The sequence below is a fragment of the Taudactylus pleione genome, unplaced genomic scaffold, assembly GCF_031769625.1.
Source record: "Taudactylus pleione unplaced genomic scaffold, aTauple2 ptg001623l, whole genome shotgun sequence".
NCBI lineage: Eukaryota > Metazoa > Chordata > Amphibia > Anura > Myobatrachidae > Taudactylus > Taudactylus pleione.
The window spans coordinates 297943-316151 of record NW_028286020.1 but is presented as its reverse complement, the minus strand read 5'-3'; the positions used below and the strand labels follow the sequence as shown (position 1 = coordinate 316151).

General features: G+C 46.5%; 1 protein-coding gene across 4 annotated transcripts in view; it reads left to right on the top strand.

Moving 5' to 3' along the window:
* Positions 1–18209, top strand: part of ATG2B (autophagy related 2B) — a 106146-nt gene that overhangs the window by 69593 nt on the left and 18344 nt on the right. For all 4 annotated transcript variants that reach the window (XM_088464257.1, XM_088464256.1, XM_088464255.1 and 1 more), the window contains exons 31-35: positions 612–814; positions 3634–3863; positions 4590–4698; positions 9450–9644; positions 17260–17361. In XM_088464257.1, the coding sequence (XP_088320383.1) occupies positions 612–814; positions 3634–3863; positions 4590–4698; positions 9450–9644; positions 17260–17361 (839 nt within the window). The remainder of the gene's footprint in view (positions 1–611; positions 815–3633; positions 3864–4589; positions 4699–9449; positions 9645–17259; positions 17362–18209) is intronic.

Below are 18209 nucleotides of genomic sequence, written 5' to 3'. Positions count from 1 at the left end.
GAAAACAATTAGCATATCAACCTATACATCAAACGGGGTCACCCTGAGCTATGTAGATCAACTGTACTAAAGTTCCCTCCTAAAAAAAAAAGGGATCCCTATGCAGAGCACCGGATGTGTAGGGTGTTCCAGAATCTTCTATAGATAACTTCTGGTAAGTATATTACCAAATATAAAGTCACAATGGCCGGCTGGTGTGATAGTCTTTGGGCCCATAAAGTGTGTATATCCGCTCACCTTGTGTAAGTGACACCTTGAGAGCTTCCGTGATGTCTCCCTAGTGCGGGAATTGTCCTGATCTGGTGCCATATTATAGTGCACAGTGCCGTCCATGACCTATATACCCTGCACTCTCCCCTCTCTGCAGCAATCAGCATCACACAATCATCCATACACCAAGCACATTGGGCTATAACTTCCATTTGGGCACCACAAACCAGGATCCGGTGACCACATCATAGCAGTTTGTACCTTGTACTTTCATTAATAGTTTCTCAAAGAAGACGTGATGCCGTTGATGTACGATGTCAGTGGCTCCCGGTGATTCTATATGCTGCGTAACTCTAGACAGTGGGTGAAATTTTAATCAAAGCTGTTCTTGCTTTCTTAAGGGTTTTCTGAAGGCAAATGTGAACCACAGGAGCCCCCTTGCTCTGATCTTTTCCTTTTTCCTGATGAAAGTGGAACCACGTCTGAAGAATCCAGTCCCACGTTCACGTCCGCTACTCCCCATCTCATATGTGACGCCATCCTCGATGTTCCACTTGAAAGCGATGACTTCTGCATTCTGTATGCTCCAAAATCATCTGTATCGGTGAGTTTCAGTAACACTTTTACCAATCCAACAATCGGGTAACAGTGATGGGATTCTTATATGTCTGTTGTATTCTTTTCATCGAATCCATTGGATTGGCCGCTGGGGTCTCCGATAGAAAGATGGCACTTTAAATATTCCAAATGTTGATCTCCTTCAATCTCCCCATACTGCTGGATACTCTGTTCTTGTCCTAGCCAAGCTCCCCTTACTGCTGGATACTGTGTTGTAGTCCTAACCAAGCTCCCCATACTGCTGGATACTCTGTTCTTGTCCTAACCAAGCTCCCCATACTGCTGGATACTCTGTTCTTGTCCTAACCAAGCTCCCCATACTGCTGGATACTCTCTTCTTGTCCTGACCAAGCTCCCCATACTGCTGGATACTCTGTTCTGGTCCTAACCAAGCTCCCCATACTGCTGGATACTCTGTTCTGGTCCTAACCAAGCTCCCCAGGATTCTAAAAACGAGAGAAACAATATTTCTCTGAAAGTAAAAAAAAAATAGTTTTAGTAAACTTTAAACAGGAGAACTAGAGCATAAAATGGTGGGTGCATGAGGCTCTATAAATACTTTTTCTTATGATGGACCCTAGGAAAGTCCTAAAGCTACTCCCATTAGGGTGTGGGCATTCACAGGATTGCAGTGCCTATCGCTGGCATCTTCAGCCGCTAACAGATTGACGTTGTAAACTTTTGTTAAAGTTTGCTCTAAAAAACCTGATATTTGCGCAACACCTGCTCAAATGAAGTCCCCGGTCACGGTGCCCAGAATGTACTCGCTGATCAGGTAAGCGGGAAGAATCACAGCCGTGATCCATCTAGAAGCCGTATGTTTATACCCAGGCAAACCCTTTTCATATACAACCAGAAGATCATCTGTAATCTAGTATCCCTGTGACATAGATTTCCCAGGCCCTAATGAGTGAAAAGATCCCTCTTCTTCTGTAGACTGATGTTGTCCTAGTGCTTGAATTACAATGTCTTGATTTAAATGGAACCTTAAGTTACAAAGATGTTTTTTTGAAAAGAAGCCTCTTCATTTAAATGCAGATTTACACGATAGAACTCCCACCTCCCGGCCAACACAGAAACCAGCAGTACAATGTGCAGATTATACAACACATAGGACCGTATTCAATTAGTTTCGCACCCGCGATACTTTCTCGACATGCCGTATTTTTCGGCAACTTCACGTGTTTTAGCTGCGGAAATTTATCGTCCGCGCCCCCGCTATTCGCCGTATTCAATTCTAAAGGACGCGAAAACGCATCCCGGCGAAACTCTTAACAGGCGAAATGTGTTGGCAGAATTGGTGAAATCAGCCTGACACCTCCCAAAACATGCACTAACATTAGGAATCAATGTAGATGTCCCCGATTAGCCCCCCTGAAGCTATTTGGGAAACTTAAGTGCTGTCAATTACTCCGAAATAGCGGCTTTGCACAAGTGGTGAAGAATAGCATTAAGCAGGTTTTTTTTTTGGCGACAATTAGTAGACCTGTCAAAATTGGGGTACTTGAAAATGGGTACAAGCATAGTTAAAAATCGCTAAAGTCAAGTTTTAAATTGCGCAAAAAAACGCACCTTCAGCAAACACCTGCAATAAAGAAAAAACACCTCCCCCATACTATCAGACCCCCCCCCTATAGTCTATTTCGCTAGTTTTTGCGTTTGTACCCCCACTTTCTACTTTTCGTTCCCATTTTCAAAGTTTTTTTTTGGGGTGTTCCTCTTTTTTTTGCCATTTGTTTTTACGCAGTTATCCTTTGGGGGTCTGTCAAAGGGTGCAGAGTGGTTTCCGCACCTGTGCACCCCGAAACCGCAATTCTGCACTTTTTTTTTCCGCCGGCTATTCGAAACTTTTTTGCCAGGTACATTGTATTGACTTTCCACACCGGCGAAAAGTCGTAAAAATTGAATACGGCGGAAACTTTCTGCCTGGTGAAATTATGTCACTCGCGATACTTTACCACGGATTCAGACTTTTCGCCTGGAATTGAATATGGCCCATAGTCCCTTATACAATCCCACAGAGGGGAGCTGCAGCTGCTGGTACTAGTGTTGCTGTGGACTAAATTTCGTCTGTATAGCTGACGTCAGGAGGGAGGGAGGTGCCATGAGCCTGTGGTACATACCTCCCCTACGGCCCAGAAGCTGTCCTGAATGACTCTCCCCCTGTGCTTCGACTGTGACCAGTGTGGGGAAGCCTTTGCAGGCACCTGTCCAGGCTTCCCAAACTGAGACTAGAGCTCTGCAGGCCCCATGAAGCTGATTGCAGCTTTCTCATCCTCTTCACTGGCGCCATGAAGGAGGAGGCACTTACCTTGCTTCTATACCAGCCTGTGGTGGCAGCACATGGCCTACGGTCCCAACCTATGTCAGTGGTGTCAGAGTCCCCCTAGGAGACCTCCCACAGCGAGAGGAACCTTCAGGACCAGAACCTCTCCCACCAGCTCCTGTTTCCGGCACTCTCTGGCCTCTATCTGCAGAGGAAACTAAAGGAAAGTAAAATTGAATGAAAGTTACATTAGTAGAATAAGCCCCCTGTCCTGTGGACACTCTAAAAACGCATGGAGATATGGAAGAGGGAGGAGCTAAACACCTATTTAAAGTGCCAACATTGTGTAGGGGATTCTGTATCCCCAGGGGGGTCCAGTGTCCCCTATATGATGATAGAGAAACACCAGTGTGCTAATGGCCATAACAAGGAGAAGTTATGCTATGGCCACCATTGTTGGATTTTTGGTGGTTCATGTATGACACTTCTACCGGAAAATGACGTCATTATCGTGTCGCACTTCTGTCTGATTCTCTTAGGACAAGGACGAGGAGCCATGCGTGAGAAAGCTTGTTCATGATGCAATATTGATCAAAGAGAATTATTTCAGCTCTCCTGAGAGGAAAGCCGACACCAGCAAGGCCCCAATACATTTCCCTGTGCCCATCGTCCGATATGTGGTAAAAGAGGTCTCGCTTGTTTGGCACCTGTATGGCGGCAAAGATTTCGGAAGTTCTCACCCTTCTGCTTCCCCCTCTAAGCATTACATGTAAGTATTATATATATATATTTATATCAGCATTTATTTTACATGATGTACACATGAAATCATCAGCGCTCCCCCCACACCACCACCACCACCACCATGCCCCAATGTACGGCCTTGATAATAGAAGAACTGATCTTGGTGCCACCATTATCAAGCTGCAGGGTCTTTGCCCTCTAATGTAATTAATGCCCAGCTCTATCTGTCATTTTGGGTTCCCCTCATTGCCAGGAGAAAAGCGTTTTCCTGAGATGTAGGTTAGCTGCCCGGACAATCCAGCAACCCCCCCGTCCAATCCATAGCATCAATGCTGTTTGTAGGTGTGCAGGGAGAGAACGCCAGTATCCCTGGCTGAGGGAATGGCCGGCCTTCAGCGACGGGCAGCCTGCACATGAAAGCGCAGGAGATCTATACCTGGTAGGCAGCGGCACCAAGTTTAGTGCTCTATTATCAAAGCAATACATTAGGCCGGTCTTAGGAGACTGTTGTGGCTCTTCCCAGCAAGCCCAGCCAGGGTTTAGTGGAGGAATGCTGGGATTTTTAGTTCCACAACAGCTGGAAGCCACAGGTGGCCTCTAATTATATTGGGGCTTGAACAAAGCTTTAAAATGACCGAGACCCCCTCCTCCGTGAACAGCTTATAAATAATTTAGGTTATAATACTATAGTGTGACAAAACCCTGTATACTATAATACTTGTGACTTACGGATGCTTTGTGCTGTCTCCAGGAGCCCCCACAGCTCCCCGTCCAGTACACCCACCAGGAGAGCCAGCAGTACGGTCCGTGGCGGCCGAGGAAGAAACCAAGACTTCCTGATGGAAATCCAGCTGACTAAGGCAAGATGTGCTGCGTGCCCAGTACAGGTGTCATACACAGAGCTGCCGGCTCATCTCCCCCTGTGCGGGTACAGGAGCGTTATACCGGCATAAGGCCCAGTACATGCAGATGTTTATTGTTTTGTGTTGCTCCTCTGACGGCTGAACGTGTTCTGACCTCTGACCTCTCTCCTCAGGGACCATTTATTGCGAGCTCACCTCTCTCCTCCATACTGTATAGCTAAAATGGACTGGAGGTTGAGGGGACATAATCCTCTCCGTGGTGTACAGGGCCTTCGTGTTTGTAGACCACTTCTTGCGGAACGTTCAGGAGATGCTGTATTGTACAGCTAAGCAAGCACTATGGTAATTTAGGCCAATTGGGTCACTAAGGGCCGAATTCAATCAGGCTGCGAAAAGCCGTTATCGCCGATTTACGTAATTTTCACTTATCCCCATATTCAATTTCAAAGACACGGGATAATTTTCACCATAGAATGGGTGGCGATAAAAAGTGCAGAATTGGGGTTTTGGGGTGCAGACTTAAGACTAAAGTACCCTGCATCCCTTGGAATGTCCCCTAAAAGTAATCTGTGTTAAAAAAAAAAAAAATTAAAAGTACCATAGAACACCCCAAAAAAAGTGGTTTCGTTTTGGGGGGCGAATTAAAAAAAAAGTTGGGGGACAAACTTATAAACTAGCGAAATAGACTCGGAGGGGGGGGGGGGTTTGGTTGCGGCAGGTGGATTTTTAAATAATTTTTAAAGTCCACTTCAGGGACTTCAAAATATGCTTGCACCCATTTTCATGTACCCCAAATTTGATGGGACTAGTTATTTAAAAAAAAAAATTACACTAAATGCTATTCTACACCACTATTAAAAAGGCACATTAAAGCACCTGTAGAGACCATTTAAAAACCCTAAATACCTTTAGCAGGGCTTTTCGGGGGTACCCATAGTGATCCCCCATGTTAGTGCATTTTTTGGGGGGTGACAGGCTGATCTCCAGTAAAGTAACAGAACTTTTCGATACTTACCTTTCCGCCGGGCCCCGTTTTCGCCAATTCCAAATTGAATACGGGGATACGCGGGCACGCGCCCCCGATACTTCATCCCCAACAAAAGCTCAGATGATGGCGAAAAGTCCGGCAATTGACTTTTCGCCTTTAATTGAATGTGGCCCTAAGGGGGAAATGTAGTAGACTGCGTGATGCAGGCATCGCGGTGATTCCAGCGAATGAGCCCTATTTTTTTTTTTTTTTAAAGTTGCAATCTTTTAAAAGACAAAACCAGGTTGGTTTTGCCTTTTAAGTGATTGCCATTTTAAAACATTTGTCAGACTCGCCAGGATCTCACTGATGCCTGCGTGGCTATTACATTTACCCCAATGATCCTGTTCTGAGTCGTACACAAGACCGCATTTATTTTTTGTTGCAGCTCACGACTGTGCCGCTGCAGGTGTACACGTCTTTGTGTAACTCTAAGCGCTTATGAGTCTGACACATCTCAGGCCATGAAATGAGCGTTACTGGGCAGCAGGGTGTTCTCAGTTAGACCCTTACGTGGGCGTACAGCCAGAGCTACATGTACAGGGAGGGGACACCTATTTCAGTTGTATCTCTTGCACCCGGCATGGGGTTAATGGAAGGCCTTGATGGTAATAATGATGGAGGAACGATGCAGTCTCGGAGATCGGTGCGACTGAGATTACAGGCGGATACTCGCATTCGATTCCTTACAGGAACGGTGTACGGAATTTCGGCAGAGCTGCGTGCAACTTAGAATCAGGCGCTAAGGGAACTTTTCAATTAAAGTTAATATTTCACCATATTTTGGCTGTAAAGAAAGAAGATTATGTGCCTCATCAATGGAGTGCTTACAGAAATAATAGTTTTGAAGACCTACAGTAATTGGCGGAGCCGTAACTAAACTTTTTGGTGCCCTGTGCCAGAAAGAGCATTGGCGCCCCCTTCATTTTTCAAAGGGACATAATGCACCCAAAAAGGGTCATGGCTTCAAGGGGAAGGGCCAGAGAAGAGATAGGAGAGACCAGGAGATGCTGGGGATAAATAGGGACATAATATAGTGCACCTGAGAGAGGGCCATGGCCTCATGGGGAAGGACCAGGGAAGAGATAGGGGAGGCCAGGAGGTGCTGGGGATAAATAGGGACATAATATAGTGCACATGAGAGAGGGCCATAGCCTCATGGGGAAGGGCCAGGGAAGAGATAGGAGAGGCCAGGAGATGCTGGGGATAAATAGGGACATAATATAGTGCACCTGAGAGAGGGCCATGGCCTCATGGGGAAGGGCCAGGGAAGAGATAGGGGAGGCCAGGAGATGCTGGGGATAAATAGGGACATAATATAGTGCACCTGAGAGAGGGCCATGGCCTCATGGGGAAGGGCCAGAGAAGAGATAGGGGAGGCCAGGAGATGCTGGGGATAAATAGGGACATAATATAGTGCACCTGAGAGAGGGCCATGGCCTCATGGGGAAGGGCCAGGGAAGAGATAGGAGAGACCAGGAGATACTGGGGATAAATAGGGACATAATATAGTGCACCTGAGAGAGGGCCATGGCCTCATGGGGAAGGGCCAGAGAAGAGATAGGGGAGGCCAGGAGATGCTGGGGATGAAATAAGAGGAAGCTACAAGTAAGAATGATAATAGTAAACAGAAATGTGACATGCCCAAACATCACCCCCTGACCTGTGGTGCCCTGTGTGATGGCACCGGCTGCACTACTCTAGCTACGGCCCTGGTAATTGGGAGTGTTTAAACAAGTTTTGAAAATGCTGCAGTATTATATATGGCCACCAGGTGGATACAGAAACCTTACATTCAAATTGTACAATGAAGATAGTGGATATATATATATATATATATATATATATATATAATTGTGCATGTATTATATGATATCCTGTGTGTTTTACCCTGTTACACTTCCTACTCTTACTACCTTTTATATTTGTTACTCCCCTACCAAATGTTTGTCTTGTCCCGGCTCATGGTAATTATTATTATTCTTATCCATTATTGAAGGAGTCCGCAGCGCCTTACAAAGTGCATGTACAGATACAGGGCAAACATAACAAGAAATAAAGTGCAAAAGACTTACGGTGCAGAACGTAGGAGGATACTAGCCCTATAAACATTACTGCGTATACAGCCATCCTACCCACAAATCTCCACCGCCTGAACCTGAGGGTTGGGAGGGGTGAGGCGATGTTAGTATAAGTGAGGAAAAGAACCGCACGTGAGAGAAGAGGGCCCTGCTCACAAGCACTTACTATCTATAGTGCAGGGGCAGACAGGGGTGACACAGAGGGGTGATTCACTGTGCGTGGACAACAGTGGTGGGTTAGGAGGAGAGCTGATTGGTTTCTATATAGAAATGGGCTTTGAGAGCCCTTTTTGAAGCTTTGCAGAGAGGAGGAGAGCCCTTTAGGTAGAGAGTTCCTGTGGTAAGGAATAGAACGGGCAAAATCTTGGAGGCAGGAGTTGGAAGGAGGAAATCGGTTGGGAAGAGAGTCTGGAATCATGGGCCGAGGGAAGTGGTCCAGAGGGGATGTCGTTATGAGCGGCCGCCGGTCTCAATACCGATATCCGAGTCCCGGCAAGGGAGTTAAGATAGGCGTTGAATTACCGACACCTATCTTAATCCCAACGCCGTAAGACGCCAGACTGAACTAGGTAAGTCTGGAGCACCCTTAGCGTTAGCCGCAGGGGGGGAGGGTTAGGTTTTGGGAGCGTAGTCAGGTTAGGTTTGGGGGGGAGGTTAGCGTTAGGCACCCCTAGGGGTTAGGGTTAGGCACCCCCGGGAGGAGGTTAGGTTTAGGCGCCCCCCAGGGAGGTTTAGGGTGCGATAAGGGGGGGTTAGGGTTAGGCACCCCTGGGGGAGGTTAGGGTTAGGCACAGGGGGGGAGGTTAGGGTTAGGGGGAGAGAAGGATAGGGCACTAACTTGCCCTGTCAGGATCTTCAGCTGCTGGGACTTCATACCCATTCTGGGCCAGAGTGTGGAGGGAGATTAGGTCAGAGATGTAGGGGGAGAGGATTTGGTGAGGGCTTTATAGGTGAGTGCGAGGACTTTTGGGTTCTGTGTAGAGGAAGGGAACCAATGTAGGGCCTGGTAGATAGGAGAGAAAGAAGCAGCTCGGTTGGAGAGTAAAATCAGCCAAGCAATAGCGTTAATGATGGACGTGGATTGGAGCGAGGCAGGAGTCAGGGAGGCCAGGTAACGGGTTACAGTAGTCCAGTCAATCAGCGGATGACGGTCTTCATTGCCTCCAGAGGTTCCTGATCCTGGAGATATTTTGAAGGTGAAGGTGTCAGGTTGCGGAGTTGCATGCGCCTTGCGGGATAGAACAGATGATGTCTATAGATAGTGAAATGTAAGGGGGTGAGGAGACTCGGGAGGGGTGGAAGACAATAAGTGCAAGTCTACAGACCAGTAGTAGAACAGAAAAATTCAACTAAAACATATTAGTAAATTATTATCTTTGATGAGGGTATATGAGTAATATATTAGTTGATACAAAATACAAAACTATGACCTTCAGTAGTTTATACAGACAATTTGGAAATTAAGTGGGTCTTTGTATTTGTACATGAGTACATCTGATTTGTCCTTTGCTTTGTAATTTTGGCAGCTGTATATAGATTTGTGTTCCGTCACATTATTTTATATACGGGAAGAGTCACGGAAAGCGCTTTCCCCTGGCAGGTGCAATTTCTATGTTTGTATTTTTATTCTGTGTACACAGGTAAAGTTCCAGCATGAAGTATACCCGCAGGCTGATCCGGAGACTGAACCCATGCTGTTGGAGCAGCCGGTGTCTCGGCAGGTGTTCATTGTCCAGGACCTGGAGATCAGAGACAGACTGGCCTCATCGCAGATGAATAAATTCCTGCACCTGTACAGCAGTAAGGAGATGCCGAGGAAAGCGCACTCCAACATGGTAAGACGTAGCACGGGCGGACTATGCAGTCCTGGTTCCAGTGCTAGTTACAGTTGCCTGATGCTTAATTGGTGCTTGATTTCTTAGATGCTAAGGACAAGTGGGACTCAGCCTACTAAGTGCAGCTCAAAACTGCCACTAGTCACTAGTCTTGGCCGGAGCTAGCAGTGTGTGAGCAAAGCCGTCACACGGGATCCTGGGGGGCGGCATCATCGCTGCCCCACGGCACCAGCATGTTGCTTGCAGAATGCCTGGAACAGCACCCTGCAGCCAGTAGCACTGCCAAGGGTACTCTAGACAGGCACCCTTCATCCTGTGTGAATGCCCCGGGCAGTACTCTACTTTTAGAGGCAGAGACCCTGCCCCCTAGGCATCATGTCACTGGTGAGGCCGGCATAGGGAGCGTAGTCCTACAGTTCAAGACGCACCAGTGAAAACACATCTTACGACAGGTCCCTATAGCATGATGGCACAGAATAGTGGTGGTCGCAGATGGGAAAGGGAGGGATCATTTTTTCATTTTTCACACCCCCTCCTGCACACTGATAGGTGGATGACCCGTGCCAACCACCAATCAGAGGGCTTCTATGGCCCCCCGCATCATATCTGTGTTTGAGAAACCGGTAGGGGCTGGTGCCTCCGGTGTGCTTACTACACAATCAGAGCGCCAGGGCAGGATTCTCGGCTTCCAGAAGGTTATATATAGTGTGCGGCCCCAGGCAGCCTGCCCCTTCGAGGCGAGGGAGGGAGATCGCTCACTCCTAGATCCGCCACTGGCAATGTGTCAATCACTGCTGTAGCCAAGGATCCCCTATAATAGAGGCTTCATGTCTACTCAAATATTATCAGATGTGCTAGAGCCACATAAAAAGCTTCCAGCGAACATTCTGCAACTGATAAACAAAAGCAACTGATAAAACAATCTATATGTTCAGCCACAGCTTCTGCTTTGACATAGATATAAGGAAGTGAACTTTTTGTGTATCCGGTTGTTGTGTCATATAAGAGAAACCGCTGCATTGTATGCTGTTCTATATCTGCCATCATTGTGACCATTTTTGTAGTCTATTTTATATAAAATATTTTGTTCCGGTTGCACCATACCAGCAGCCATAGAGGCACCAAATCCTAGCTGCCGTCTTGAGCTCACGAGCAATTCCCACAGTAATGGGTTAGCCCAGAAACCATTTTCCTGTACATTAGGCCATAGACATTGCCTGAATTACTAAGTCAAGAGATGGTTGATTTGTATAATGGTCAGTAAGGGACGTCTGCGTCCGATGATTCCCATGCTAAATTTTATGAATGGCTGGTAACCGTGGAGATATGTATATTTATTATGTCTTCTTATACTTTATAAATGATTATCTATTATAATAAATAGAGCATGAACATATTGTAATACCAACAGTAAGCATCACCTATTGGTGATTTAGTATAGTCACACCCCCACCTACACTCTGATTGGTGCATGACTAGTGCCATTCACCAATCAGTGTCCATTACCAGTCATGTATAAATAAGAGGCGCTCAGACACCTATTGGGAATACGGCCATCACAGTGCCCAGAGAACTGAGCACAGTCTTATTCATTCTCTGTTAGTGGTTTTGGCGATTTGTAGCTCGGGGGGGATCATTGCGATTAGGGAATCATTAGGCAGCAGAACACTTTTCACCTGCTGCCAATGCTGTAACCGTAACCCAGATAGTGACACCGGACCATTGTCTGCTCATAGCTACAAAGCTGCCCTTTCCCTGACTGTGAATGAATGCGCCATCGGATATCTGACCACAGCTGGGACAGTATGCAGTCACATTGTTGACATGCAGAATATCAACATGTTAAATATCATGATGTCTGACAGCCAGAATGTGGACACCCAATGTTAGGGTTTAGATTAGGGTTAATATAGGGTTAGGCTGCTATTAGGGTTAGATTAGGGTTAGTCTGCAATTCATGTGGGCCCCCTCCTCTCTGGCAGCGCAGTAGATTCTGAGTTGGTGCCAGAATCTACTGCACATGCCTGGGTCTCCTGGAAAATGGCGCCCGCACCTTATTCCCGGGGACATGTCTACTGTGCATGCGTGTGTCTCCAGGAAAATGGCGCCTGCACCTTTATTCTCGGGGACATGTCTACTATGCATGCTCAAGTCACCAGGAGAATGATTTTCCCTCTGGACCCTGCGGAGAGGTAAGTATAACTAACTAATATATATATATATATATATATATATATATATATATATATATATATTAATATATATATTAGGGGTGAGCGGGTTCGGATTTCTGAAATCCGAACTCCCCCGATCCGAGGCCGATCCGAGTCAGGCTCGACTTTACCCGCCTGACTCGGATCTGAAATCGAGGCAAAACGTCATCATCCCGCCTTCCGGGTCTCGCGGGTTTTGGATCCTATATAAGGTACCCACGTCGGCGCGCTGTGTAGTGTAGTGTAGTGCAGAGTAGTGTTGCGCTGTGCTGCTGTTGTCAATAGGGGCTGTGTCCACTACTTCAAAGTCCATAGGGGCTGGCTGGACTGTGGAGTGGACACAGCCCCTAGGGACAACTGACTGCACAACAAAGTCCTGTGCAGTGTCCCAGTCCTAAAGGGGTGCTGTAGTGTTGTCCAGGGGGTGCTCTGTCCGTCACGGGTGCTCCCCCCAAGTGCAAAAAAAAAATATATTTTTTCTGTGTTTGTGAATTGTGTGCGCAGTAGCCGCACGTGCATCAACAAAGTAGTGCCAAGCGTGCGCCTGTGTCATAAGTAAAGGGCCGGCTGGCTTGACCGTTAAAGGGTGCTGTGACCCCCAAAGGGCACTCCAAACCAAATAAAAAAATATTTTCTGTGTTTGTGAATTGTGTGCACTGTGGCTGCACGTGCATCAACAAAGGAGCAGCGCCAAGCGTGCGCCTGTGTCCCATAAGTAAAGGGCCGGCTGGCTCATTTCTTAAAGGGTGGTGTAACCCACAAAGTGCACTAGTCTCCAACAAAAATAAAAAATTATTTTCTGTGTTTGTGTGCGCCTTTAGCCGAACGTATATATCAATATAACATAAATGGAGGACCAAACTTTTTCCGATAAAAATAAAATAGGGAAAGATCAAGAACCACTTCCTCCTAGTGCTGAAGCTGCTGCCACTAGTCATGACATAGACGATAACATGCCATCAACGTCGTCTGCCAAGGCCGATGCCCAATGTCATAGTAGAGGGCACATACAATCCCAAATGACAAAGTTCAGGAAAATGACCTTGAAAAAAACATTTAAATCATCTGAAGAGAAACGTAAACTTGCCAATATGCCATTTACGACACGGAGTGGCAAGGAATGGCTAAGGTCTTTCCCTATGTTCATGACTAGTGGTTCAGCTTCACATGACGATGGAAGCACTCCTCCCACTAAAAAAAATCAAACGAGTTAAGCTGGCAAAAGCACAGCGAAAAACTGTGCGTTCTAAGAAGATATCACAAATCCCCAAGGAGAGTCCAAGTGTGGTGGTGGTTGCGATGCCTGACCTTCCCAGCACTGGACGGGAAGAGGTGGCTCTTTCCACCATTTGCACGCCCCCTGCAAGTGCTGAAAGGAGCACCCACAGTCCACTTGCTGATATGCAAATTGAAGATGTCACTGTTGAAGTACAACAGGATGAGGATACTGGTGTAGCTGGCACTGAGGAGGAAGTTGGCGAGGAGGATTCTGATGGTGATGTGGTTTGTTTCAATCAGGCTCCGGGGAGACAGTTGTTGTCCGTGGGATGAAAAAGCCCATCACGGTCATGCCTGGGCAGAAGACCAAACATTCCACCTCTTTGGTCTGGCAATATTTCTATCCAAATCCGGACAACAACTGTCTTGCCATATGTACCATATGTAAAGGTGAAATAAGTAGGGGTAGGGATGTTAACCACCTAGGAACATCCTCCCTTATACGGCACCTGCAGCGCGTTCATAAAAAGTTACTGTCAAGTTCAGAAACTTTGGCTAAGACCGTAAGCAGTCCAGGGACACCTAAATCCCTTTTTCCTGTTTTATCCAAGGAATCGGTGGTGGATGAGGAGGATGAGGACGACATCTTGCCTCCGTAGAGCCAGTTTGTGCAGGGACACATTAATTGCCAGCTTGTTTTGTGGGGGCCCAAACGAACCAATCATTTCAGCCACAGTCATGTGGCAGACCCTGGCGCTGAAATGATTAGTTTGTTAAAGTGTGCATGTCCTGTTTATACAGCCATAAGGGTGGGTGGGAGGGCCCAAGGACAATTCCATCTTGCACCTCTTTTTTTTCTTTGCAGTATGTACTGTTTGGGGCCTAGTTTTTCAGACTGCCATCCTGTCTGCCACTGCAGTGTCACTCCTAGATGGGCCACGTGTTTGTGCCGCCCACTCGTGTCGCTTAGCATAGTCATCCAGCTACCTCGGTGCAACCTTTTGGCCATAAAAACAATATTGTGAGGTGTTCAGAATAGACTGGACATGAGTGGAAATGAAGGTTATTGAGGTTAATAATTGCATAGGAGCAGAAAAACCCACAAATTCTGTGATTTTAGCTGTTTTTATGCTTTTTTTAAAAAAAAATACAGATCCAAAACACAAAACCCAGAACCCAAAACACGGAAGGGTGGTTTTGGCAAAACCAATCCAGATCCAAAACACGAAGAAAGATCCAAAACCAAAACACGAAAAGTGGCCGGTGCACACCCCTAATATATATATGTGTGTGTGTGCAGGGTGTGCACCCATTATAGATACGCCATGGGTCTGCAATTGAGGATAGGCTGCAATTCGGGTTATTCTGCAATTGAGGTTAGGTTGCATTTGAGGTTAGGCTGCAATTGGGGTTAGATTATGGTTACGCTGCAATTGGGGTTAGATTAAGGTTAGGCTGCGAGTAGGGTTAGATTAGGCTGCAATTGGGGTTAGATTAGGCTGCAACTAGGACTAGATTAAGTTTAGGCTGCAATTATGGTTAATTTAGGGTTAGGCTGCAATTAGGGTTAATTTAGGGTTAAACTGCAATTAGGGTTAAATTAGGGTTAAGGTGTGTACACACTAGACAATGTGCTCACGTTGCGATATCGTGTGCAATTTCCCTTGAACTCTCCCCAGCACTCCAGGACACGATGTGCAGCAAAAGCTGCACAGTGTGTCACAGTATCTATCGTGCACGATCTAAAGATTTGCAGATCTTTAGATCGTGCAGGATAACAGACAGATGCTTGCACGGATCAGGGATAACTAAAGCCTCTGTGAAATTGAAAAAAAAAACAAAAAAAAACGGTGCAGCATTTCCCCCCGTCCCAAAAGAGCAACTAGCCCCAGGCTTTACTGGCCCAGTGGTGGTTGTGCAAAATACGGGGGACAAACGACCAGCCCTGGTTACCAAAATACAGGGGACAAACGACGTAGGGGTTCCCCGTGTTTTGCGCAACCAGCACTCTGATCCGGTTCTGGAAATACAGGGGGAATAAAATTAGTAGGTTCCCCTGTATTTACCAGAACCAGCACCAGACTTTTTCTAGTGGGGGGCTAATGCCACAGCAAGGAGAGCCCTTTCACCGTGTCCCCCAGCCGAAGCATTAACCCTGACCGCTAGTTAGCCCAGGCCGGGGGTCCCTGGGGAGCTGGGGACTCTCACCAATAAAGGGGTCCCGTTCTCCAGGGCACCCTAGGCTGATAGCCTGGGGCTATCCCCGGCACCCGTGGCCAGTGGCTACCGGGTTGATTGTGTGTGTGGTGTATTTGATAAAAGTAAAAATATTGTCTTTTGCTGTAGAATTACAATGAACTCAATGGTGGGAACCGTTCATTGGCTGAGAGGCGTAAGGCTCTCCTCCCCAAGAATCCCCGGCCTGGGCTAACTAGCGGTCAGGGTTAATGCTTCGGCCAGGGAATGAGATCCGTCCGTGCATCTGTATCTTCATGCTTGCAGCCCGGGTCTCCCTGATCCATGCCTGCAAGCATCGTATGCGGATCCGAACGACATATCGTTCAGGCATGAATACTGAATGATACGCCGCCAGATCGTGTACAAGATTGCCAGATTTTGCCTGCAGTAGGCAAGATCTGACCATGCAATGTTAGACCAGCGGGGATGCGCATAGTGATCGTGAGTGGACACTCACGATTTGTACATATTATGCACGATCTGTCGTTCCGATGCGTCGGAATCGGCCAGATCGTGCATAATTTTGTTTAGTGTGTACGCAATTTTAGGCTGCAATTAGGTTTAGAATAGGGTTAGGCTGCAATTGGGGTTATATTAGGGTTAGGCTGCAATTGGGCTTAGATTAGGGTTAGGCTGCAATTAGGGTTAGATTAGGGTTACGCTGCAATTGGGGTTAGATTAGGGTTACGCTGCAATTAGGGTTAGATTAGGGTTAGGCTGCAATTGGGGTTAGATTAGGGTTACGCTGCAATTAGGGTTAGATTAGGGTTACGCTGCAATTGGGGTTATATTAGGGTTACGCTGCAATTGGGCTTAGATTAGGGTTACGCTGCAATTAGGGTTAGATTAGGGTTACGCAGCAATTAGGGTTAGATTAGGGTTACGCAGCAATTAGGGTTAGATTAGGGTTACGCTGCAATTAGGGTTAGATTAGGGTTAGGCTGCAATTAGGGTTAGATTAGGGTTACGCAGCAATTAGGGTTAGATTAGGGTTACGCTGCAATTGGGGTTAGATTAGGGTTACGCTGCAATTGGGGTTAGATTAGGGTTAGGCTGCAATTAGGGTTAGATTAGGGTTAGGCTGCAATTAGGGTTAGATTAGGGTTAGGCTGCAATTAGGGTTAGATTAGGGTTAGGCTGCAATTAGGGTTAGAGTAGGGTTACGCTGCAGTTATGGTTAGATTAGGGTTAGGCTGCAATTGGGGTTAGATTAGGGTTAGGCTGCAATTGGGGTTAGATTAGGGTTAGGCTGCAATTAGGGTTAGATTAGGGTTACGCTGCAATTAGGGTTAGATTAGGGTTACGCTGCAGTTATGGTTAGATTAGGGTTACGCTGCAATTGGGGTTAGATTAGGGTTAGGCTGCAATTAGGGTTAGGGTTAGAACATGTCAACATTTTGAATATCTACTAAATATACCACACCCTGTGATGATAAATAGCCTTGAGATGCCAAATTATCACATTTTGCTACAGCTGGTTAGTCGGGATCCCCTTTCAACTCAGTAGGTCGCACAGAGAAGGTAACTGATGGATGAGCCCAGTGGGACCAGCAGTGGATCAGAGACTATGTGTAATCTCCCACATACAGTATATGGAAAGATTACGTGGGAGGTGCCGGCTCTGTATGTCTGCAGTCCCCGTACATTTCACATTCCACTGGTTACCTAACCCTAACCAATGCTTTCTGCTATCTTACCATAGGGATGTGGGGCCCTGCTCAGCTGTTGTGTGCCCCAGCCTTTCCCCTCCCTGTGCCCTTGTCCTCTCCCGCACTCTCCTGCCACCGTGCAATACCAATATTTATTAAAACACAGCAGCAACAGAGAACATGGTCTTTCACTGTGCACATAAAGTATAAATAACCCACAGTATGTGCTTTATACTGACACATGGCAGGCAGACTACGACATTTTAGTTTTTCAATAAATCTTCTGTATTTTTCCAGCTAACAATCAAAGCCTTACACGTGCGCCCGGAGTCTGCCCATTCCCCGCAGGAATGCTGTCTGCGAGTGACGCTCATGCCGATTCGCCTCAACGTCGACCAGGTGAAGTAGAGTGTATGGGACAGTAACAGATTGTCTCCAGTAGAGGGCAGCAGTGCTGCTGCAGATCTGAGGCTCATACTCCTAAATCTACGCACTGCAATCAGGGATGTCATGTTACCACACCATCATCTTCTGTTACTCTTCATTTATGCTTAAAGGCTCTGCTTAATAAAATAATAAGCTTTTGTGTGCATGACCTACGCACTTCCCTAGTATATACACATTGCTGATCTTTTCCTTGCTCACGTTGCGTCCAGCTTTAAAAACACAAAGAGGTGTGCCGGAAATAAGCAGCGTTAACCAACAGCATCGCCTAATAGTACTTATTTTAAATACTGCCGGGCCTCATTTAGTGTTCGAGAGGAGTCAGATTTTGTAGTGTGAACATGAATTTGCCTGTTCTGCGCACGTGCGGCAGACGGCGTCCTTATATAACTTTGTGCGTCACTTAGCTTTGCCGGCCCGTACACTTCTGATTGTGCATTGTTCATATTAGTGGCACCGTTCTGTTATATCAAGTTGTGGCCGACCATTCATACTATTTGTGTCTGTTCCTTTTGGACGACTGTTGGAAATAAGAGTGACATTTATATATAAAGCAGTACATTAAGGATTTGGGTGGGTATATGCACCTCATTACATTTTGCATGGGAAATGCACCTCTGCCCTAAAGTTTTGGTTTTTTTTTGGTACTTTGATGTCTTGTCAAAATCAGAATAGGTCCCTCTATGGTACAAGTTCCCAGATGATTCTGAGACGTTTCTCATTGATGCATTGCAGACAAGGTTGGGTGTTTTGTGTTGTTGAATACCTCCATTGGCCAAGATGAACTTGGTATAGCAGCCTGG